The sequence below is a fragment of the Dipodomys spectabilis genome, unplaced genomic scaffold, assembly GCF_019054845.1.
Source record: "Dipodomys spectabilis isolate Male_0828 unplaced genomic scaffold, ASM1905484v1 ptg000138l, whole genome shotgun sequence".
NCBI lineage: Eukaryota > Metazoa > Chordata > Mammalia > Rodentia > Heteromyidae > Dipodomys > Dipodomys spectabilis.
In genome coordinates, this window is record NW_024870815.1 from 3,077,884 (window position 1) to 3,101,517 (window position 23,634).

At 42.2% G+C, this 23,634-nt stretch overlaps 1 protein-coding gene across 1 annotated transcript in view; it reads right to left on the bottom strand.

Annotated features, from left to right (window-relative positions):
* The window catches only part of Zfr (zinc finger RNA binding protein), a 73,625-nt gene extending 65,832 nt beyond the window's left edge, over nucleotides 1-7,793 (bottom strand). The window contains exons 1-2 of the mRNA XM_042690636.1: nucleotides 7,677-7,793; nucleotides 7,287-7,386 (exon numbers count right to left, since the gene is read on the bottom strand). Of these exons, the coding sequence (XP_042546570.1) occupies nucleotides 7,287-7,386; nucleotides 7,677-7,713 (137 nt within the window). The 5' untranslated portion in view covers nucleotides 7,714-7,793. The remainder of the gene's footprint in view (nucleotides 1-7,286; nucleotides 7,387-7,676) is intronic.
* Nucleotides 7,794-23,634: the final 15,841 nt, after the last annotated feature.

The window sequence follows — 23,634 nt, forward strand, 5'->3', positions numbered from 1 at the left end:
GTAAGGAAACTGTCTCAGCCTGGATGAGTAAAGATGAAAAAATCTCTTCTTATAAATGAGAAGACAGCCCTTGTCATAAAAGAAACAAACCGCAGGTTTGGGCTATTAAATCAGAATCTAAGCCAAGAAATTAAATTCTCAACAAGTAATAATTCCAAGTGCCACAAAATACCCATTTCTCCCTAAATGCCATAATGTTCAAAGAAACAGGCTTATAAATTTAAAAAAAGTCTTAAACAAGATACCATGAATACATCTATAAACTTAAGTACATTAAAAAAGGTAGAAAACATTATTCAAACTAAGATTTAAAAAAATAATAAGGTACATTGCCCGGCACCGGTGGCTCATGCCTGTATTCCTAGCTACTCAGGAGGATGAGATCTGAGGATGGCAGTTCAAAGATAGCCAGGGCAGGAAAGTCCGTGAGACTCATCTCCAATAAACCACTAGAAAACCAGAAGTGGTGCTGTGGCTGGCTCACCTTGAGCTGAAGAGCACAAGGACAGCACCCAAGCCCAGAGTTCAAACACCACGATCAAAACAACGAAATAAAAAAACATAAGGCACAGATCAAAAGACCTCAGGTCTTCATACTTGTACTTGGGTCATTATTTCTCGGGTTTTTTTTTTGCTTTAGTTTTTCAGATGAGGTTTCAGGCTTTCCTGGAGTCAGACTGAGATCAAGATCTCCTACTTCTGCCTCCAGAGGATCTGAGATTACAGGCATGCTCTACAACCTCTGGTCCTTCAGACCGACTTTTAAAAGAACCAAGCAGAACTTCCAGAAATTAAGTACAGTATACAAAAAAGCCAGAAACTAGGCTCTTACATAACTTATTAGACATGCTGGCAAAAAATTACCCAAGGGACTGGGAAGGTGGCTCAGTGGCAGTGTTTGCCTTGCATGCATGAAGCCCGGGGTTCAATTCCTCAGTACCACATAAGCAGAAAAAGTTGAAGTGGTGCTGTGGATCAAGTGGTAAAGTGCTAGCCCCAGAGTTCAGGCCCCATAACCGACCCCCCCAAAAAATAATTACTCATGAAAGAAGTTAAAAACTCTAGGTGAGAACAGTGTTGGTTAACATAATCAGTTGGTATGATAAATGAAGATCAAGAAAGATAGCTAAACATAGATTCCCCAAAACTGATGAAAAACAACAATCCTCAGATGTAGGAGGCCTAACAATCCCCAAACAGGAGTAAATAAAACAGAATACATAACAACATGTATGCAAATGAGGCAATAAACTTAAAAGACAAATTTTTATAGTAGCCAGAGGGGGGGGAAAATCTGCCTACAGAGATTTAGTGGAAATTAGAGAAAAAATAAAAATATTTTGGAGGCTAGAGATGTAACTCAGAGGTACTGTAAAACACAACAAAACAGAACAAAAGATATTCTGAGATTAAAAAGGAAGGGAAGATGGGAGTCAGTGGCTCACGCCTGTAATCCTAGTTACTCAGGAGGGCTGAGATCTGAGGATTGTGGTTCTAAGCCAGCCTGGGCAGGAAAGTCTGTGAGAATCTTAAGAGATTCTTATCTCCAATTAACCACCAGAAAAATGGAAGTGGCACTGTGGCTCAAGTCGAAGAGCACCACTAGCCTTGAGCAGAAGAGCTCAGGGACAGCACTTAGGCCCAGAGTTCAAGCCCCACAGTGGACCAAAGAAAAAAGAGGAAAGGGGGGGGGGGCTGGGAAGGTGGCTCAGTGGTAGAGCGCTTGCCTTGCATGCCTGAGGCCCTGGGTTCGATTCCTGAGCACCACATAATGCAAAAAGAAAAAACCCAGAAGTGGCGCTGTGGCTCAAGTGATAGAGAGCTAGCCTTGAGCTGAAGAGCTGAGGGACAGCGCCCAGGCCCAGAGTTCAGGCCACACTACCGGACCCCCCCCCCAAAAAAAAAAAAGAGGAAGGGAGCTCATTACTAAAGAAAATTCTGAAATATTTACTTCAGGATGAATGAAAATTATTTCAGAATGAATTGTTGACATTGGTAAACATGAAGACCAATAACTGTTTTTTGTGTGTGTGCCAGTCCCAGGTTTGAACTCGAGTCTGAGCACTGAACTTCTAAGCTCAAGGCTACTGCTCTACTACTTAAGCCACAGTTTCACTTCTGGCTTTTTAGTGGTTAACTGGAGATGAGAGTCTCACTTCCCTGCTCAGGCTGGCTTTGAATCATGATCCTCAGATCTCAGCTTCATGATTAGCTAGGATTACTAGTATGAACCACTGGTGCTTGGCTATAATCAATGTTAAATATTAACTGACTATATAATAATTGTGCCCAAATTTTCTAGAATGACTGGGAATGATGTTGTATACTGTCTTACCAGTCACTCAAGGCAGGGGAGATTGTGGATTGCAATTCAAGGTTAGCCTGGAGAAAAAACTATCAAGACCCCATCTCAATAAACTGGGTGTAGTAGCACACATGAAAGAACTTTGATCTGATTTGGCCAGAGCAAAAAGTATGACAATCTATCTAAGAAATAACTAAAGCAAAAAAGAAGTGGAGGTGTGGCTCAAAGAACACTTACTTGCCTAACAAGCAAACCCTGAGCTCAAAAAACCCCAACGCTATTGCTACCCCTCTGTCCCCGACCAAAAAAAGGAAAACTAAAATGCTATACAGCTGCTCAAAAAACTACACATGAGCCAGGCGCCAGTAGCTCACACCTGTAATCCTAGCTACTACTCCAGAGGCTGAGATTTGAGTTCAAAGCCAGTCCGGGCAAGAACATTCATGACACTCTTATCTCCAATTAACCACCACCAGAAAACCTAAAGTGGTGCTGTGGCTCAAGTGGTAATGCTAGTCTGAGCTGAAAAGCTCAGGGACAGCACCTAAGCCCAGAGTTCAAGACCAAAAAACAAAACAACAACAAAAAAACTACACATGAACTATGCAAAAAACACAACTGCTTAAAAAGAACCTTACAAACTAGTGAATACACTAAAACTTCATGGGTAACATAATTAAAACCAAATGCTTTGTAACTCTGTATGCAAGAAAAAAAACTATTTCATCATTTCTCAAGTATATTAACATTTCTTCAGGGAACAATATGTACATTCACATTGAGATGGAAAAAAACACCGAAAATGATCTATGTCAATTTAGTTTTTTTTTAGCACATGCCCAAGGAGTATTTACAAAAGTGTGTAAGAGCTTAAACAAAAAAAGACCTAGGAAAACCAGATGATAGTAACTTAGGTGACAAGCATTATGACTAAATTTATAAATTTATATTTTGTAAAGAAGATCATACTTATGATAAAAAAAAATAGTTTGGGTGGACTGGATTGGGAAAGAAAGAAGCTATAAAGCTAACCTCATAAACTGCACACCATTGTTTGTCCTCCTTATATAGTTACTGCTTAAAAGACTTTCTCACTGTTTCCTTATCAAAAAAGTTCTTTCTTCAACTCTAATTTCAAGGACATTCTTTGTCAGCATTTGTTTTTCCCCCCTCGTTCTCACAAACTTGTTCCCCAAGTTTGCAAGCAGAGCTTAATCTTTTTCTTTCATTTATTCAAAACATGTTTACTAAACACTTGGTAAGTGGCAGGCCTTGTATGTTCTCGATTTCATCCATATTCACAATTACAAATTGTGATATCCAGATTTACACTTCTAACCCTTACCTTTTCCGAACCTCATTTCCAAACACCTAGAGAATAATGGCTAACTTTGATATGCCAGTTACTATTTGGAGCACTTTGCAAATAGTATTGACCCCCACACCCACCCCTCAAAACAATAGAAAAATGCAGAGGCTTCCTAGGATATACTGATAGCTTTATTTAAGTTGTTGGAGGTGTGGCTCAGTGGTACAGCACCTTCCTGGATGTCAGGATTCCCAAAGCAGGAGGGAGAATCTATATGCAAGGAAAGGTTTCTTAAAGATTACATCTGCAAGAATGGCAATTTACTTGTCTTTTAAAATTACAGAAAACTATGAAAAACAGCAGATTAAGATTTGTAGCATAAGGACTGAGTAAATGCTCACCACAAAAATATTAACATGAGTTATTAAAACCTAAAAGCTGTTAGTAGTAGGACTTTATATGACCTCTTTATCATGTATCCTAACCCAAAATTTAGTGTGTCATCATGAATACCAAAGCTCTACACTTCAATATAGGGCTGAAGATGGAGCTCAGTATCAAACCACTTGCCTAGCATGCATAAGGCCCTGGGTTCAAACTCAGTATTGTTTAAGAAAGTCTAAAGCTTCACCCAATATTTTGCATAGCAATGATGAAAACCAAGAATTAGAATTAAATTTACATATAAAATGTTTGCTTTCAGTATCTTATATTGAAAGATGTGAGGCAACTCATTAACATGTCCCACAGGTAAATGTTTTAAAAGATTTGCTGGAGGTGTGGCTCAGCAGTAAAGTACCTAGCAAGAACGAGGACCCAAGTTGAGACTTTTTCAAATCAAAAACAAAAATTTTGCAGACTAAGCTTTGATCTTTCACCTCTAAAAGATTCACTGTAAACTATTCCTGACCAGAAGAAAAAACACCATTAACTTATTTTTGCATAACTTGTTATTGTTACTTATTCAGCTTCCTTGGCCAAAATATCAGTATTGGGTGTGATTTCTTGCTCTTAAATGTAAACTATTTTCATGTATGTACATAAACATAAGGACAAAGACCCTTTATAGTATGGGTGATATATGCATAAGTAGTATCAAAAAGCTAGTCCTCTCATAACATATGCGTAGTTAATAACCAATTCAGTAATTTGGATATTACTGATAAAATATGTAAGCATTTTAACCCCCAAATTAAGTATCTTTAGATTGACATGTCCTCCTCCCTTATTCCTACCTGCATTTTGAAAAAATGCTCAAAGTATTTAAGAACAATTAATAATCTTGCCATGCACCTGTGGCCATAAAGGAAAAGTATGTAAATTGGTATACCGTAAAATTAAATATTTCTATTCAACACAAACTACTATTAGGTAATCAAAAGGCAATCTGCAGAAAAGGAATTGGCAACATATATTTCTGACACCCCCCCCCTCAAAAAAAATTCTTATACATAGTATGTACTTAAAAAAAAAATCTACAAACCAGCCAGGTATCAATCAGGTGTGCTGGTTGCTCCTGTCTATAATTCAAGCTACTCAGAAGGCTTCATCTGAGGATCCTGGTTGGAAACTAGAGCGCAGACAAATCCCGGAGATTCTTATCTCCAATTAACCAGCAAAAAGCCAGAATGGAAGTGTGTCCCAAGTGGTAGTGCCCTAGCCAGCCTTGAGCAGGAAAAGCTAAGCGAGAGTATGAGGCCTTGAGTTCAATCCCCAGTACCGGCACAAAACAAGTTAATAATCCTAAATCTATCATTGAGTGGATACTATAAAACAGAAACATACTGTGTAAGACAAGTAGAATTTCTAATGGCTGAATACAGCCTTTCCTAGGACACTTGGTACTTGCTAAGCAGTAGATTTATGGCCCAGGCCAGTAACTAACTCATTTCCCAGGGGAAAAAAAGGGTTGATTTCCCTCATCTCTCCACAAGCAGCTCTAATAGGTTTTATAAAAGACGACAAAGCAAACCTGATTAACATTACAGCTAGTTAGCAAAGGATATGTTAAAATTATATACATTTTGACATTTCTTAAAAAAATAAATCAATGAAGCCAGGCACCAGTGGCTCATGCCTATAATCCTAGCTACTGAAGAGGCAGGCTGAGATCTGAGGATGACGGTTTAAAGCCAGCTTGGGGAAATAAAGTTCATGAAACTCATCTCCAATTAACCACCAAAAAGCCCTAGTGGAGCTGTGTCTCAAGTAGTAGAGCACCAGCCTTGAGCAAAGGACAGTGCCCTACACCCTGAATTTATGCCTCAGGACCAGCACCAAAAAATCAACACAATCAGTGGGTCCGGAAGTATTGCTTTTCATAGGCATGTATTTCTGTTCAGTGTACATTAAAATCATGTTTCTTGCAATAAATGGCATCTTAGGGTCCCATAAAATAGGGCAATTTCCCCCCTTAGTTTCAGCTCCAAAACACCTGCCCAGTATCCTATTTTACAGATGGTCAAAGTGAAAACTCATATAATGGCTTCAAGGATACAAAATCAAGAGCAGAAGAGATTGTCACTCAGATCTTCAGGTTCCTAAATGAAGGTTTTTCCATTACACAACCTGCCTGCCTCTCGAAGTGAAAAGAAAAAACAAAAACCTTATCCGGGTTTAACCAATAGCTAATGAACCTAATGCATATATATAAATGTAGGCATATAACAATTATGCTTATTACTCAAGAGCTCTGTGTGCTTACAGTTTGAACCAACTGAATGACCCAAAAGTACCAACAATAAGATACCTAGTTCGGTGCGTCTTTGTCTCTGACTGACAAGATGGATACAAAACCACTGACCGGTCTGAATTGACAGCTGGCCTTAAGGTAGGGATTTCATCCCGTGCCATTACCATGACTCAGTGCAACCTCACTTGCATTTTCTTCTCGCCAACACCCCCGTGGAGAATCACTGGCCTACCTACCTGGAGCCTATATTCAGCAGCTGCAACCAGTCTGTGCAGTCCATTTTATCAACACTAGAAACTTCGCACATCCTTTTTCAGACTAACAACTACACAATTCACAGGTGGTTGGTATATTAACATCTCTCCGTGCAGGAAAAAGTAAAAGGGAGCCGGAGGATGCAGTGACGCCGGCAGATGGTTTGATGGGAGGACCGGGGAGCTCGGGGCAGAGAAGGTACCGAAACAACGACACGTTATCTGGGCTCCGGGGGCGGGAGTCGGGGGAACGGACAGAGGCGTCGCAGGAAGAGTCCGACAGACTAGCGACTCGTCCCTCCCCGCGAGGTCCCTCTGGCTCCCCGTTCTCCATCCTCCAACCCGAGGGAGACCCGGGGCGGGGGCTGGACGGGCGGAGGCAGGGACGGGGGGCCCAAGCGGGCGGCGGCGGGCGCCTCGGCCCCGCTCCAAGGCCGCGGGTGGCCATTTTAGCCACCGGGGCCGCTGAAGGCCCCAGCGGCCCTCCACGTCCCCACACCTCGCCGTCTCTCCCTCCCCGCCCCCGATGGGGGCCGCTCCCCGCGGCAGCCGGCGTCGGGCGGGGCGGGCTTGCAGGGACCGCGGGGCCGGGCCGGGCCTGCCGCGGGGCCCGGGCGCGGGGCCGCGGGTGGGGGGGGAGGGGACGGGCGCGGGGTCGTGGCGTCGGCGGGACCTGGGCCCGGGGGCTCGCAGGGAGAGAGGAGGAAGAGAACGGGAAGCCGTTACCTATACTGGGCCGCAGCCGCCGCCGCCGCCGCCCCGCTGTGGGTGAATCCAAAGTAGTTGCCGGTCGCCATTTTGGCATCTTCCCCCAGCCGGCTGGGCACTGCGGCGGGCACGGAGAGTCGGGTCCCATGGCGGGAGGAGAGACACGGAGGGACCAGGACACCGAGGGAGGGCGGGGGAGAGAGAGAGAGGCCCGTGAGAAGCCGCCCCGGCCCGCCCGGCCGCGGCCGCGCCGCCGTCCGCCTCCCGCCCCGCGCGCCCGCACTCACTCGCACGCCCCGGCGGCGGCCGCCGCCTCCTCCCCGCAGCCAGCCCCAACCCCCGCGCTCCCCCGCCACCCGGGGCCGGGGAAGGACCGGGCAGAGGCCTGGCGGGCCATATTAGACTCACCATAGGTGAAAGAAACTACAGGGCATATGGGAATCATGGGCTCGGGCTGCTGCTGCTGAACTCTGAACTCTCACCCGCTGCCTCCCTCCTCAGCCCCGCTCCTCCTCAGCGGAGAACAGACCGCCGCCTCCGTCCGCACTGCGCAGGCGTGCCCGCGCGCGGCATCCTGGGAGATGTAGTTCCCACCGCCCGCCCCACCCCACCACCTCCGCGGGCGCCTGCTGGGCCTTCTAGAGGCGGGTGTGTCAAGAGTGGGCGTGTAAGGTGCGGGTGTGTAAGGTGCGGGCGGGAGGCGTCCGCTGGGGATGGGGAGGTCGTGACCTCGAGCCGCTGCAGGAAAGGCGAGGAGGAGCGCCGCGCCGCGCCGCGCCCCGCCGCGGGGGAGTCGGGAACGTGACTGGGGCGAGTGACGTCTGTTAGCCTCTTGGACGACTCCCCCCTTACTTGCACCGCTTGCCTTCACTTTTGCGTGTGCGTTTTGTGCTCTGTGTGTCAGCTCTTCCGCTCACTTTTCACCAGAATTTGAGCTGGGCTTGGTCGGATTCTACCTCTTGCTCCGCATTCCCCGCAGCTGGTCTCTCCAAGCCTTTGAAGTGGGAGGAAAGAGGGAGGGAGAGAGAAAGCGGGGGCGGGGGGGGGGGTGAGGGGAGGACAGGAAAGTGAGCAGGGCTGAGAAAGCCAGATCCAGAACACCCTGGCCTGCCAACCCCGCCTCCGGTCAAGCCCTCGGCCCACCCCACCCACTCCTTCAGTCAGCCTGTGTTTGAAGATCCCCAAAGGTGTCAGGTGCTGTTAAAAACAAGTAGTGAACAAACCAGAGTCCTTGTTCATGTGGAATTTACAGTCTAGAAGGGTTAGGAGTAAAGCAACAGACAAAACAACGTCTGTCAGATGGTGATATTAGCTTTAAGAATAGAACAGAGCAAGCCAGACACACAGGTGGCTCACACCTGAAATCCTAGCTAGTCAGAAGGCTGAAATCTTGAGGATGGTGGTTCAAAGCCAACCCGGGCAGGAAAGTCCATGAGACTCATCTCCAATTAACTACCAAAAAGCAGGAAGTGGCTCAAGTGAGAGAACTAGCCTTGAACAAAGAAACACGGGGCCAGGGCCCAGCACCAGGACTGGCACAAAACAACAAAGAAAGGAACAAGGCAAGCCAGTTTTAGAAATACCTCTGGATGTTGAGGTCTCATGTAAGAATAAAGACACCAACTCGAAAGTAATCAGCAAGGCAAAATTTACTTCTGGAGAAGGATGTACTAGCTGCCAGAAGTCTGGAAGCAAACACACTGAGCGAGCAGGCTATTCTCTCTTTATCCCTAACCCAGCAGGCCCTGCCCCTCTACTCAGATTGGCTGAACTCAGGTTCACATCCACAAGAGGATGTGGCTTAATTAACAGGATGTAATTAAAATTCAAGGAGCTCCTAGCAGGATGTCTGAATTAAAGTGCTCAGGAAAAGGAAAGTATAACAGCCACATAACCAAAGCAGGAACCCTTCAGAAAAATATTTTCTCAGGATTAACTGAAAGGAAGCCAACAACTTCCATAAAAAAGACTTTTCTCACTGCCAGGCATCAGTGGCTCATGCCTGTAATATTAGCTACTCAGGAGGCTAAGATCTGAGGATGATAGTGTGAAGCCAGCCCAGGCAGGAAAGGCCATGAGATTCTTATCTCCAATTAACTACCCAAAAGCTAGAAGTGCAGTGGAGCTGTGGCTCAAGTGGTAGAGTTCTAGATTTGAGAAAAAAACCAAAAACTCAGAGACAACTCTGCATGTGGCACACATGCACAAACACACACACACACACACACACACACACACACACAGAATCAGAACAAATAATATAAAACACCTGCTGTTTGTGGAGGGTGTAGTTAGGGAGTCCAATTGAGTAGAGGAAGTGAGAAAAACAGTCCAGTAGTAGGTTGGTTAGTGTAGTGAAGTAGAGTGTAAGTTAAGATCCTAACTCAGGAACCCCCTTTCAGGGGTTGCAACAAAAAAGGAGGTCAGTCTGGCTACAAGTGAGGGAGGACCAATTTTTAAAAAAGATAATTGGAAGCTGGGTGTTAGTGGCTCACACCTGTAATCTTAGCTACTCAGGACGCTGAGATCTGAGGATCACAGTTCAAAGCCACCGGGGCATGAAATCTGTGAGACTCATATCTCCACTTAACCACCAGAAAACCGGAAGTGGTGCTGTGGCTCAAGTGGTAGAGGCTAGCCTTGAGCTGGAGAGCTGAGGGACAGCACCCAGGCCCAGAGTTCAAGCCCCATGACCACCACAAACAAAAAAGATAGTTGGAAAGGGCATGAGAACTTCCTTGGTAAGGATGGAATAGCATTTTTATTTGCCTTTGCTTTCTGCATTCTTACGGATTTCTCTTTCCCAATTTATTTTCAACCATTTCCTTTCTTGTTCTCTCCCTCTGATGGCTATTTACTGCTGCCTTATCTCTTTCCTGTTCTATCACACCTTAAGACCTCAATTTCACTTCTTTCTTACCTCCTCTATGCCTCTCAGCCCCCTGCTACTCTTCTCAATGTTAGATACTCAGCTGGTGAATCAGAACTCACCCATGAATTCAGGCCTTTAATCTCACATTCTTCCTTTCAGAACAGAAACAATGCTTCAATTCTTATTTGTGCCAACCCTGCTCCCCCATACCTCCTACAAAAGTACAGGTTCTGAGAACCTGTCTGATTTGTCCTCTTACTCATTTCAAAAGAGAAATTGTAGAAGCTTTGATAAAAGTCAATGTCATTGTTTTTGAGAGTACTGATGTTTCTCCAAGGCAAAAGTTATTGTGTCCCAAGGGTGTTGCTATGGGGAAAAAAAGAAAAGAAAATGTAGGATATTAAAACTGTATTTTGTTTTATTTCTTTTTTTTCCTCTCTTTTTTCAGTACTGAGGCTTGAAGTCAGGACCTGGGAACTATCCTTTAGCTTTTTTGTTCAAGGTTTGTGCTCTATCACTTGATCTACATTTTCACTTTTTTTTTTTTTGCTTGTTAATTGAAGATAAGGGTTTCACAGCCTTTCTGCTGTGAACTGTAGACTGGCTTTGAACTTCGATTCTCAGATCTCAGCCTCCAGAGTAGCTAAGGTTATAGGCATGAGCTACCAGTACCCAGCTATTTCCACACTTGTATTAACATCAATTACTTGTAGAAGGGCATTTCATTTTGACATGTCCAAATATGCATATGTTATCTTGATCAGATTCACTCCTTCCATCACATTTTACTGCATTTTAAAGGTAATTTGCCTTGAAGTTCATTGAGCAATCAAGCCTACTGACTACTGCTTTTATGAACCTATCACTAAGTTATTTGAAAAAAAGCGGGGGTGGGGGGGGGTTAGAAAACACAGGTGTTAATCACCTGCCCCAAGAGATTGGGTTTAGACCAGTTTTATGTTTGGTTGCTTGGCAGGTCTTTAGAGAATGGTAACTAAAAAGAAGAAGAGGTGTTTATTTCTTTTCCCTGACTGTTCTGAGGTGTGGGAGTAGGTGTGGCAGTAGTGATAACTGTTTACAACAGCATTTTCCTCAAAGATGCTGCCTGTAGAGGAGTCTAAACTTGAGTTTGCTTAAGGAAGGAGTTTTCTAGAGAACTAGAATAGAAAAGATGTGGGTCTGTGAGTTTTCTTATGCTCTCTGGATCTGGAGCATGGCTCAAGGGGTAGAGTCCCTGCCTGATAAACCTGAGGACCTGAGTTCAAATTACCCTCCCCCAATCAATAAGAGCTCCCTCCATACATAGAATACCACATATTTTGATATTATTTATCCTCCATAATTCTCTTTTCTCTTCTTCCCTCCCTCTGCAAGCAGCCCCACTGTTACAATCATATATACATATGCATATGTATACACACATATATACATGTACATATATACTTACATATGTGTACCTATATATAGGGAGAGAGATATATGTGATTTTTAAAAAAAATTTTGGCCTGTTTTTCTCTTGAACAATGGGAAGTAAGGGGAAAGGGAATAATGGAGGAAGTTAATCTGACTAAATTTTAATATATGCATATGTGAAATACCATAGTGAAACCTCTTTTATACTTAATATCACCCCCAAAATGAAAAAAAAAATAGAGTGATAGGAAAATAAAACATACTCTATTGGGGAGCAGGTTTTAGAGAGAGGGGGGAAGGCCAGTGGAGAGGATAAATATGGGTAAATATAGTGAAAGTACTTCATAAACATATAAAAATAGAACAATGAAACTTGTTGAAATTGTTTTACGATAGGGATGGGACAGAGGGAGGGAATGAGAGAAAAAAAGACTTAGATTTTTTTCCTTGGCAGTTAGTAGTATAATGGTTTGAACATGATTTTCTAACCTTTATGAAATTTTAGAACAGATCTGTCAATAACATCTCTATGGTAGGAGATAGGTAGCAATTTTGTACAATAGCACCATTTTTTTTTTAATTTCAGAAAACGAAGCTGGATATTTGTACTTCTCTCTCCTTTTTTTTTTTTTTGTGTGTGTGTGATCTGTTGTGGGGCTTGAACTCTTGGCCTGGGTGCTGTCCCTGAGCTCAAGGCAAGCACTCTTACAACTTGAGCCACAGCGCCACTTCCAGTTTTCTGACGGTTTATTGGAGATAAGAGTTTCATGGACTTTCCTGCCCAGTCTGGCTTTGAACTGTGATCCTCAGATCTCAGCCTCTGAGTAGCTATGATTATAGGGTGAGCCACTGGCACCCATCCTGTACCTCTCTTTGAAATCAACTACTCATTCACTGTTTTCAACTAAAAAGTAAGTGGCTTATTATATCAGTATATGTCCCAGTGTTCCCAGTGCAGGCAAAATGGCAGCATACAATCTTCTGGGTCAACAACAGAAAAGGAGAGGCAGCCAGTTATGGTATTTGGCATCCTTCATTTTCAGAAATGGTGCGAAATGCAAATTGGATCAAACCTTGGAGTGTTTTCTCACACTTGATAGGGCAGAGCAAATTCTTCCACATGGCCCACCAGACTCCACATGGTCTGCCCTTCCTGCCTTTTCAGTGCCTTCTTCTTTATTCTCTCCACTCCAGCTACCTGGAGCTCCTATTTACCATACTCACACCCACAAAGGGCTTCAGTGTGCTATTGCCTACAATGCCCTTCCTTTCTTCACTTTACCTGCTTAATCCTCAGGCCTGAAGATCTCAACTCAGTCATCCCCTTCTCATTCTCCCTTGACCTTCTCACTAAGTCGGATCTTTATTATGCTTTCAGAACACCAGGCATCTTTCCTTGGCTGCCTTGTCACTGGTACAATCTTGTACTTACTGTGTGATATGATGATTGATATCTATTTCACCTACCAAACTATAATCTTTATAAGAGCAGAATGCCAACAGTGGGTGCCTAGTGATGGGTACTCGATAAGCATTTGTGGAATGGAGAAAACCAGATGGTGCAGGACTTAATCTATCTCTGATGTTTCAGAAAGCAGTTTAAGAACCTGTAGTGCCTCAGGGTCATAATTTTGAGCTGCAATTAGCATGTAAAGGTAAAAAAAGGAAATGTTAATTGGGAGTCCTGTAGCCACTGGTGACTCTAGCTTGAGAAAGACAGCCCCTAGCTCAGTGAAAATAGCTGTATGTAGAGTCAAGGCCTTTTTTGAGTCAAGGCCTGTTATTCCAAAAGCCCTTATTAGGGGCTGGAAGGTGGCTCAGTGGTAAAGCGCTTGCCTTGCATGCCTGAGGCCCTGGGTTCAATTCTTCAGCACCACATAAGCAAAAAGAAAAAAGCTGGAAGTGGTGCTGTGGCTCAAGTGGTAGAGTGCTAGCTTTGAGCTGAAGAGCTGAGGGACAGCAGCCCAGGCCCAGAGTTCAGGCCCCATGACCAGACCACCCCCAAAAAAACCCCAGAAGGCCTTATTAAAATACAGATGTATTAGCCAGAATGATTATAATACTATACCAAGAAGAATATAGCAAGGGTAAATAAGAGCAAAGACTCTGTAGCTGCTCCTAGCCGGCTTCAAATCCCAATTTGATTACTCACTGCTGTGTGAACTCAGCCCCAACCTCTCTGTTCCTCATTTTCCCCTTCTTTGTGAATTGAGATGAAAAAATTGAATCTATATCAGAATTGTGAATAGGGATTAACTTCTTCCTAGATGCAAAGCTGTAGAGTACTGCCTGCCTCATAGCAAATGCCATGTGAATGGGGTTATTCCAACCCATTACCTATATGCCTCTTAATAACAAAAAATGGGACAAAGGATAGTAAAGGGAAGATTTGACCTCTGAAGGCATAAAATAAATAGTATCTTTTGGGCAGTGGTGGCATGGAATAACATGGGGCGACAAAGGGACAACCTGTGGTTGTTTCGGGAGTCCAGGGAGGGTACAAGGACTCAAGGAAAACTCAAGACCGAATCTGTGATCCTTTCCTAAGAGAGATAATTACAGTCATTGATTTGAGGTCAAGGGAAATGAGGAGACATTGATTACAACTCAGACAGGTTCAGACTTCAAGCATTCTGGGACTTCCCCAATGCAGGCTGGTGGTAGAGGGAGTGCATAGCATTTGAGGACAGGAGGACCAGTAAGAGAGCTAACCTGGTTCTTGACCTAACTCCTAAGAGCCAATTGAGGTAGGACAGCCGTTTAGAGGAAACTCCTGATTTTATTCAGGAATCTAGTTGCTCTTCCTTCTCCAATCCTTCTCTTTCCTTCCCTCTCCCCTCTTTTCTCTTCCTCTTTCCTTTTTTGAGTACAAGTAGAATGAAACAATAGGATCTCAACTAGGTCCTTAGTTGTTAAGCCATGCAGATTATGTTCAGTTTGTGGAAACAAGAACATAAAAGTGAAGGTACAATGCATATGTGCATCAGATCATATAAAATAATATTTATCGAAATGCACTCCAGGAAGTGGAAGCAAGAAAAAAAGTGAAGGCTAAAGGCAAGAGCAAATACATGGATTTACAATGGGATCAAGTTGGGGCAAGAAGATGTAGGCAGTTTTATGGAATCTCTCATTGCTCTTCATGAACTGTTGGGCTTGTGGTCCAAGACTATGGTGGTACACTTCTCCACTCCTCAAATACACAACAAAGGGTTGCCAGGCAAAAGGTCTCAGAGCTTTCTAAGAAATTCTAGGCTGCTTTCCAAGACTTGTCTGGGCTATACTCTTGGCAATTCTGAAAGAGGAGCTCTGAAATTTAGATTCCTGCTAGCACTGTGCAAGAATCTTCCAGGGACTTGCATCTCATTTAACAGGGCTTGGCAGTGTAGATAATGAATGGCAGAATATAGACTGAGCATGAGGACTGGGTTAATTGACACAAATGAAGAAAAACTACTAAGCATAGGAAGCAGTTTTTTTTTTTTTTTTTTTTTAGCAGGGATATAGTGAAAGATTGTGATGAGAAGAATGCCTAATAGTATTTGCTGGGCACCTGGTCCATCAGCATACCTTTGATGTTGCTCTTTTGAATATCAGTGGTTTTTGAGGGAGCCTGTAGCCCTTACAGTTACTATCCTATAACCAGAGCAACAGAATTATTCTTTCAGTAGTGTAAAAAATTGTGGAAGAGTAAGCCATAGAATGATCTGCTCATTGAGGAAAAGTATAACACTGTATATGGCATAGTACTATGGTCTCAGAGTCAAACTGTAATGGAGGAAAAATTCTTCAGAATCTGAGTGAAGCTCTTTCATGGGTTTTTGACCAATGAATAGTGGACAGTGAACAACAGGAAAAAGGTATGAAGGACTTAATTAAGCAACAACCTGAGAACCATGGACCCTGGCATGATCTACAGAGATCTCTTGTTTCTTTCTTGCTTTCTTTCTTTTTTGCTTACGATTTCTCTCTCCCCTCCTTCCTTCTTTCCCTCCTTCCTTCCTTCCTTTTGTCCTTCCTTCTTGCCATTAATGGAGCCTGAAATCAGGGCCTAGGCACTAGCTTTTAGCTTTTTTTTTTTTTTTTTTTTTTTACACAAGGCTGATGCTCTACTACTTGAACCACAGCTCTACTTCTGGATTTTTTGCTAGTTAATTGGAGATAAGAGGGTCCTGAACTTAACTTTCTGGTCTACCTTTGAGCCATGATCCTCACATCCTAGCCTCCTGAGTGGCTAGAATTACATTCATAAGCCACTGGCACTTGGCTTAAATGTTTTCTTGCACAGTGACAGCCACTGGTACAAAAGGGGAGGGAGTTAGTTCAGGAGATCATACATACTATCTCAATAAGAGATTTTATGACATAGATGCTTCTTCTAGGACCAGATTTTGTATGTTCAAATTCTACCCACATCTGTATGCAACCTCAGGTAAGTTATTTAATATCTCTGAGCTCCGTGTAGTTTTCTTTGTAAAAGTTTCACAGATTTTTTACTGAGCCCATTCTTTGGATAATCAAAGAAAAAGAAAAATCAGATTCCAAATAGAAAATGTCCAGCTGTCCATAGTGAAGGCAGTATGGTTGACCAGGATAGTGCATAAGAATGGATGTCATCTTGTTCTATTCCTTGGTTCTCTTCCTGTGTTTCCTCTTTAGAGTTGCACATCATTTTGTTACCAGTTTTCATCTGAATCCACTGCATCCTGGGATGATTTCATTTTTATTTCCTTTTTTTTTTTTTTGTCGGTCATGGGGCTTGAACTCTGGGCTTAGGCGCTGTCCCTGCACTCTTCAGCTCAAGGCAAGCACTCTACCGCTTGAGCCACAGCGCCACTTCCAGTTTTCTAGTGGTTTATTGGAGATAAGAGTCTCATGGACTTTCCTGCCCAGGCTGGCTTTGAACCTCGATCCTCAGATCTCAGCCTCCTGAGTAGGTAGGATTACAGGTGTGAGCCACCGGCACCTGACTCATTTTTATTTCTTAGCTAGGAATTACTTGATTCTGAAAATGTCATAGGAAGACATGATGAGAAGCTGAGCCAAGCACACATACTACAATGATGGACAAAAGCTGAAGAGCGAGCTTGTCAGTTTCTTGAAGAAATAATGGCATCCCTTTCATATGGCTGTTGTGAAAGGTAAATGAATTCACACAGTTAAAGTTCTTTAGAACATTGCTCAGCATGTAACAAGCGCTCAATGAAGTGTTGGTCGTTATTAGCATTGTTGCCCTGTGGCTATTCTACCATCCTCAAGAGCATGGTTATAGAAGGGGCAAGGACATTATGAAATCACATGATCAAACCAAAGGTGACAGTTTCCCACAGGCATTTCAGGGTAATATTTGGGCAGGATAGCCTTTTGGTTCTTCCCTGAGTATCTCCATATCTGTCATGGATGATTTTGTATAGAAGACATTGTATGGAAAAGGGGTCCCCCTGGAAGTGGTAGAGCCATGTCTGGTCCTCTAAAGAAGCTCTGGTGATCTGCTAGGGAACTCTTGTCTCAGAAATAGAGACCTGTGTGTGGAGTGTCTCCAGTAATTCAAAGCTGCTTTGGTAAAACAGCCCAGTCATCTCTACCGTGTTGGTTTGGGAGAAGCTGCTATAAGATTTAATGGTCTCAGCCAGATAAAGCATACCACACATGTTGGAGAGGGGAGGAAAGGTTTAATATCAGACAGACTGACAGGCTGCCTCCATCAGAGTGGAGAAGGGCAGCTGCCTTTAAGCTAGAGGAGTAGATACAGGGAGAGAACCTGTAAGAATGAGAAAGTTAGAGACTGTATAAGTCAGTGGGAAATTTGGGGAAATTTACCCTTACCAGGGATTGATGTGGTTAGGCCAGGTCAAGGCGACCTTGAGACACAGATAGCCAGGTAGAACTTAAGCTGCCAGAATGTCCAGTGCCAGCCAACAGGGATTGAAGGTATGTCTTGGTTGATAAAGCACTAGCCAATGAGCAAAAAGATAAGGTACTGAGTTCAAGTCCTGATCTAGGACCAAAAATATAAAAAGACTTATTGTTAAGCATGATTCTTTGTTGATTGTTCATATTAGTCTTTTAAATTAATATCAAAATTATAATATAGAGCTGGGAATGTGGCTTAGTGGTAGAGTGCTTGCCTAGCATGAATGAAGGCCTGGGTTCCTTTCCTCACTAACACATAAACAGAAAAAGCCAGAAGTGGCGCTGTGGCTCAAGTGGTAGAGTGCTAGCCTTGAGCAAAAGAAGCTCAGGGACAGTGCCTAGGCCCTGAGTTCAAGCGGCAGGACTGGCAAAAAAAAAAAAAAAAGAAAGAAAGAAAAGAAAAAAACCAAGAATATGTATTGGCTGTGTCTTTGAAAGTTAGAGATCTTTTTCTAGATAACCTCTGGTCATACCCAACCTAATTTTGTGTGTGTGTGTGTGTGTGTGTGTGTGTGTGTGTGTGTGTGTGTGTGTGTGTGTGTGTGTTAAGGCCTAGGTGCTGTCCCTGAGGTTTTTTGCTCAAGGATAGCATTCTACTACTTGAGCCACAGCTCCACTTATAGCCTTTTGTTGTTGTTGTTGTTGCGGCTTGGTAGTTTATTAGAGATAAGAGTCTCACAGATTTTCCTGCCTTGGCTGACTTTGAACCTCAGTCCTCAGAATCTCAGCCTTTTGAGTTGCTAGGATTACAGGTGTGAGCCACCAATGTCTAACCCCTAATGTTTTTTCAATTAAACTTTTCTAAAGATACAATTCACATACCACCCTTTAAAATGATGATCAATGTCACCACTATCTAGTTTCAAAACATTTTCATCTCCTTCATAATAAATTCTATACCCAATTACAGTCTCTCCTCATTTCTAATTCCTCTTAACACTTAGCAACAATGAAAGTACTTTCTGTCTTTAGAGATTTCTCAATTTTGGACACCTAAATGGAGTTTACAAGTTTTTTGACTGGTTTATATCACTTAGCATAGTATTTTCTTTTTTTTTTTTTTTTTTGTCGGTCATGGGGCTTGAACTCTGGGCCTGGGCGCTGTCTCTCAGCTCTTCAGCTCAAGGCGAGCACTCTACCACTTGAGCTACAGCGCCACTTCTGGTTTTCTGGTGGTTTATTGGAGATAGGAGTCTCACGGTCTCTCCTGCCCGGGCTGGCTTTGAACCACGATCCTCAGATCTCAGCCTCCTGATTACAGGATTACAGGCGTGAGCCACCAGCGCCCGGCTAGCATAGTATTTTCAAATTTCATTGTCCGTCGTTTGGATATACCACATTTTGATTATTCATCCATATGTTTATGGACATTTGAGTTGTTGCATTATTTGGTTATTAAGAATGATGCTAAGTCGGGCACCAGTGGCCCCACCTGTTATCCTAGCTACTCAGGAAGCTGAGATCTGAGAATCGTGGTTCAAAGCCAGCCTAGTCAGGAAAGTCCGTGAGACTTTTATCTCCAATTAACCACAAGAAAATGGGAAGTGGCACTATGGCTCAAGTGGTAGAGCACTTGTCTTGAGCTGAAGAGCTCAGAGACAGTACCCAGGCCCAGAGTCCAAGCCCCATGACTAACCCCAAGGGGAAAAAAAAAAAAGAATGATGCTACTATGAACATTGGTATGCAAGTCTTGGTTTTTGACTTAGGGTCTCACTGTGTAGTGCAGTCTGGCTTTAAATTAAAGACTTTTGGCCTTGGAGTACTGGGATTACAGAAGTGAACCTACACTTCTCTGATATGCAAGTTTTTGTATGAACATTTGTTTTTAGTTCTCCCCATATATAATTAAGAGTGGAATTGCAGGTATACTGAAAAAAAAAACTTTATGTATCTAAAATTCTCTTCTCTGTATTCCTTCCCAGTTAATCCCTTGCTCAAGGCTATTCCAGCATCTTACTGCTCTGTTCCTAAAGATCTGGTCCTCTTTTTTTAGTCTTTTATTTTTTATTTTTTAGGGGGGGTGGTTACAGTTACATAAGTCAGGTAAAGAGTACATTTCTTTTCTTTCTTTTGTCAGTTATGGAGCTTGAATTCTAGGCCTGCATGCTATCCCTGAGCTCTTCAGCTCAAGGTGAATGCTCTACCACTTGAGCCACAACACCACTTCTGCTTTTCTGGTGGCTAATTGGAGATAAGAGTCTCTCGGACTTTCCTGTCCAGACTGGCTTTGAACTGCGATCCTCAGAGCTAGCCTCCTGAGTAGCTAGGATTACAGTTGTGAGCCACCAGCGCCTGGCAAGAGTACATTTCTTTTTGGACAATATCACCCATTCTCTCATCTCTTCAAGTTTTTCCCTCCCATCTCCACCCATAGCTGTATTGTTTATTTTCAACAGTGTCTAATAGTACCGTTGCTGCATTTTTTCACCCTTTGTCCCTCCATTTCTGTGCCTCCCTTAAGACAAAAAGAAAAGAAAAGAAAAACAGCAAACAGAAAAAAACCTCTTATTTCAATTTCCTGGGGTTCATTTTGATAAATACTATTTTGTATGATCAGATACATATAGGCATTGTGCCTTTGAGGATACTCAAAAGAGTATCCTCTTTTGGTCTCACTGTGTGTGAGTGCCACCACTTGTCTCTCTGAGCTTGGCTTATATCACTTAACATGATTTGTTCTAGGTCCATCCATTTCCCTGCATATGACATAATATTACTCTTTCTAATGGCTGTGTAAAATTACATTGTATATAGGCACCACATTTTTTGCATCCACTCATCTATTGTAGGGCATCTGGGCCATTTCCATTATGTGGCTATTGTGGACAATGTAGCAATGAACATGGCTGTGCAAGTGTCCTTAAGGGATCCTTGCCTGTGATGTTCTAGGTAGATGCCTAGGAGTGGTATGGCTGGTGGTATATTTAGTTTTTTGAGGAACCTCCAGACTGCTGTCCAGAGGGTTGCACTAGTTTACATTCCCACCAACAGTGCAGTAGGGTTCCTTTTTGCCCCCATATCCACCAACGTTTGTTTAAAATTCATGATGTTGGCCCCTCTAACTGGGGAGAGAAGAAATGAGAGTTTTTTTTTTTTTATTGTGAGAATACCATACAGAGATGAGAGTTGTTTTGATTTGCATTTCCTTTGTGGCCAGGGATTATGAGCATTTCCTCACTTGTTTCTTTGCCATTCTTACCTCTTTTTCTGAGAAGTCTTTCCATAGCTCCTTTGCACATTTAGTAATTGATTAATTAGCTTTGGGAAAAATTAGTTTCTTGAGCTCCATGTTTATTTTGGATATTAGGCCTTTGTCTGATGTATTGCTGGTAAAGATCTTCTCCCAGTCTGTTGGCTGTCTTTCTAGTTTAGTAACTATGTCCTTTGCTGTGTAGAAACTTTTTACTTTAATGTAATTCCACTTGTCAAGTCTCTCTCCTATCTGCTGTGCCCCTGGGACTCTTTTCAAAAAGTTTCTGCCTATGCCTATGAGGTCTAGTGTTTCTCCTACTCCCTCTTGCACTGATTTCAAAGTTTCTGGTCTGACACTGAGATCTTTGATCCACTTTGAATTGTTATTTATGCATGGTGACAAACAGGGATCCACTTTTAGTTTTCTGCATATGGATGTCCAGTTTTCCCACCACCAATTATTGAAGAGGCTACCTTTTTTTTCCCACTGTATATCTTTGGCTCCATTACCAAATATCAGATATCTATAAATAAATAAATATATATGTATATATTGCCAGTCCTGGGGCTTGAACTTAGGTCCTGGATACTGTCCCTGAGCTTCTTTTGCTCAAGGCTAGCACTCTATCACTTGAGCCACAGTGCCACTTCTGGCTCTTTCTGTTTATGTAGTACTGAAAAATCGAACTCAGGTCTTCCCGGATGTTAGGCAAGCACTCTACCGCTAAGTCACATTCCCAGCCCAAGTATATGGTTTTATTTCTGAGTCTTCTAGTCTGTTCCATTGACCTTCAGGTCTATTTTTGTGCCAATATCAAGCTATTTTTGTTATTATAGCTCTCTAGAAGGCTTAAGGTCTGGGATTGTGATACCATCAGAATTACCTTTTGTGCCTAGAATTGTTTTGGTTATTCTAGGTCTTTTCTTGTTCCATATGTAGGTAAAGAATTTCATTGGGATCATTGGGATTTTGATGGGGGCTGCATTAAATTTGCAGATCATCAAAAAAGGCATAATGTATGATTTTTTTGTTACTTTCTGAATTCTGTTGGCTAGTATTTTAGTGAAGAGCTTTGCATCTGTGTTCATCAGAGAGGTTGGTCCATATTTTCTTTTTCTGTTGGATCCCTACCTGGTTTTGGAATGAGAATGTTGCTGGCTTTATAAAATGAGTTTGGAATTGATTCTTATTTTTCTATTTCATGGAAAAATTCGAGGACTACCATTATTAGTTCAACTTTAAAAGTCTTATAGAATTCACCTGTGAATCCATCAGGACCTGGGCTTTTCCTTGTTAGAAGACTACTGACTAATTCCCCAATCTCATTACATATTATGGGCTTGTTAAATGATTTATATCTTCTTGGTTCAGCTTAGGCAGTTTGTATGTCTCTAAGAATTTATCCATTCCTACTAATTTTTCCATCTTATCTGAGTATAGGTATTGAAAGTAGTCCTTCATAGTCTTTTGGATTTCCTGGATGTTTGTTGTAATGTTTCTTTTGGCATTTTGTTGAGCTGAATCTCTTCTATTCTTCACCAATTTAGCCAGTGGTCTGTCAATTTTATTTTTTCAAATAACCAGCTTTTTGTGTCATTGATTTTATATATAGCTTTAAAATCTCTATTTAATTGATTTCTGCCCTAATCTTTACTCTTTCTGTCTAGCAGTTTTGGGGTTGGCATGTTTTTGTTTTTCTAGGAGCTTTAATTGCATCATGAGGTTGTTTACTGTTTTCTTTATGTGCCCACTCAGAACTTTCCTCTCAACACTGCTTTTGCAGTATCCCAGAGATTCTGGTATGATGTGTTTTCATTTTCCTTGAATTGTAAGACATTTCTGATTTCCTCCTTTATTTCTTCAGTAACCCATGTATCATGCAGCAGTGTGTTGTTCAATCTTCATATGTTTGAGTATTTTCTGCAGTATGCTTTGTTGTTTAATTCCACTGAGATCAGAAAGGATGCAAGGAGTTATCTCAATTCTTTTGTATTTGGTCAGGCTTGTTTTGTGTCTTAAGATATGGTCAGATTTGGAGAATGTTCTATGAGTTGATGAGAAGAATGTGAATTGTGTGGTTGACGGGTGAAATACTCTTAATAGATGCTTATTAAGTCCATTTGAGTTATGGTGTTATTTAATTCAGAAACTTCTTTGCTGACCTTTGATTTGGTTGACCTGTCCTTTAATGAGAGTGGAGTGTTAAAGTCCACTACTATTATTGTGTTGGGGTCTAACATGTTATATAAGTCTAAGAGTATTTGTTTAATGTGTTTAGATGCTGCATTGTTTGGAACATAAATATTCACCACTGTGATTTCCTCTTTGTAGTTCATTCCCTTTATTAATGTAGAATGACCTTCCTTGTCTATGTGTAGATCTGATCCTCTTAAACCCATCTTTAATGTTGGTGATTGGCATATATTGTTATCAGTCATAATTATGACTCTAAAATACTATATACAATGGAAATATAAAAACCTTCATCTGTACACCATAATAACAGAACATAAGGTTAAATATACACCAACACATATATTATAATGAAGTATCTCATTTAACCTTTACAAAAACTAATGAGGTAGGTGATTATTTAGAGATGATAAAACTGAATTCATAAAGCTAATAAATGGCAGAGGAGGGATTCAAAGTAGACCTATCTGACTCTAGAATGAATCTCGAAAATATACTGTCTCCCTAGAACATATCTAACCAACAATACTTTGCTGTCTTCCTGAAATCTTCATAAAGATTCCCACTTGTCTAGACTAATAATGTGCCTATTATTGGTTGGTCACTAAATAAGTGGGAACACTTTAGTGTTTCTAGTTTTAGGGTATGACTATTTTTCCTTTACAATTCCTAGTACATGTAAAATATATTGTTTCTCTATTTGGTGTCTTCTTTTTGTTGTTGTTGTTGTTTTTGGTTGTGAAGGCTTGAACTCTGGGCCTGGGTGCTGTCCCTCAGCTCT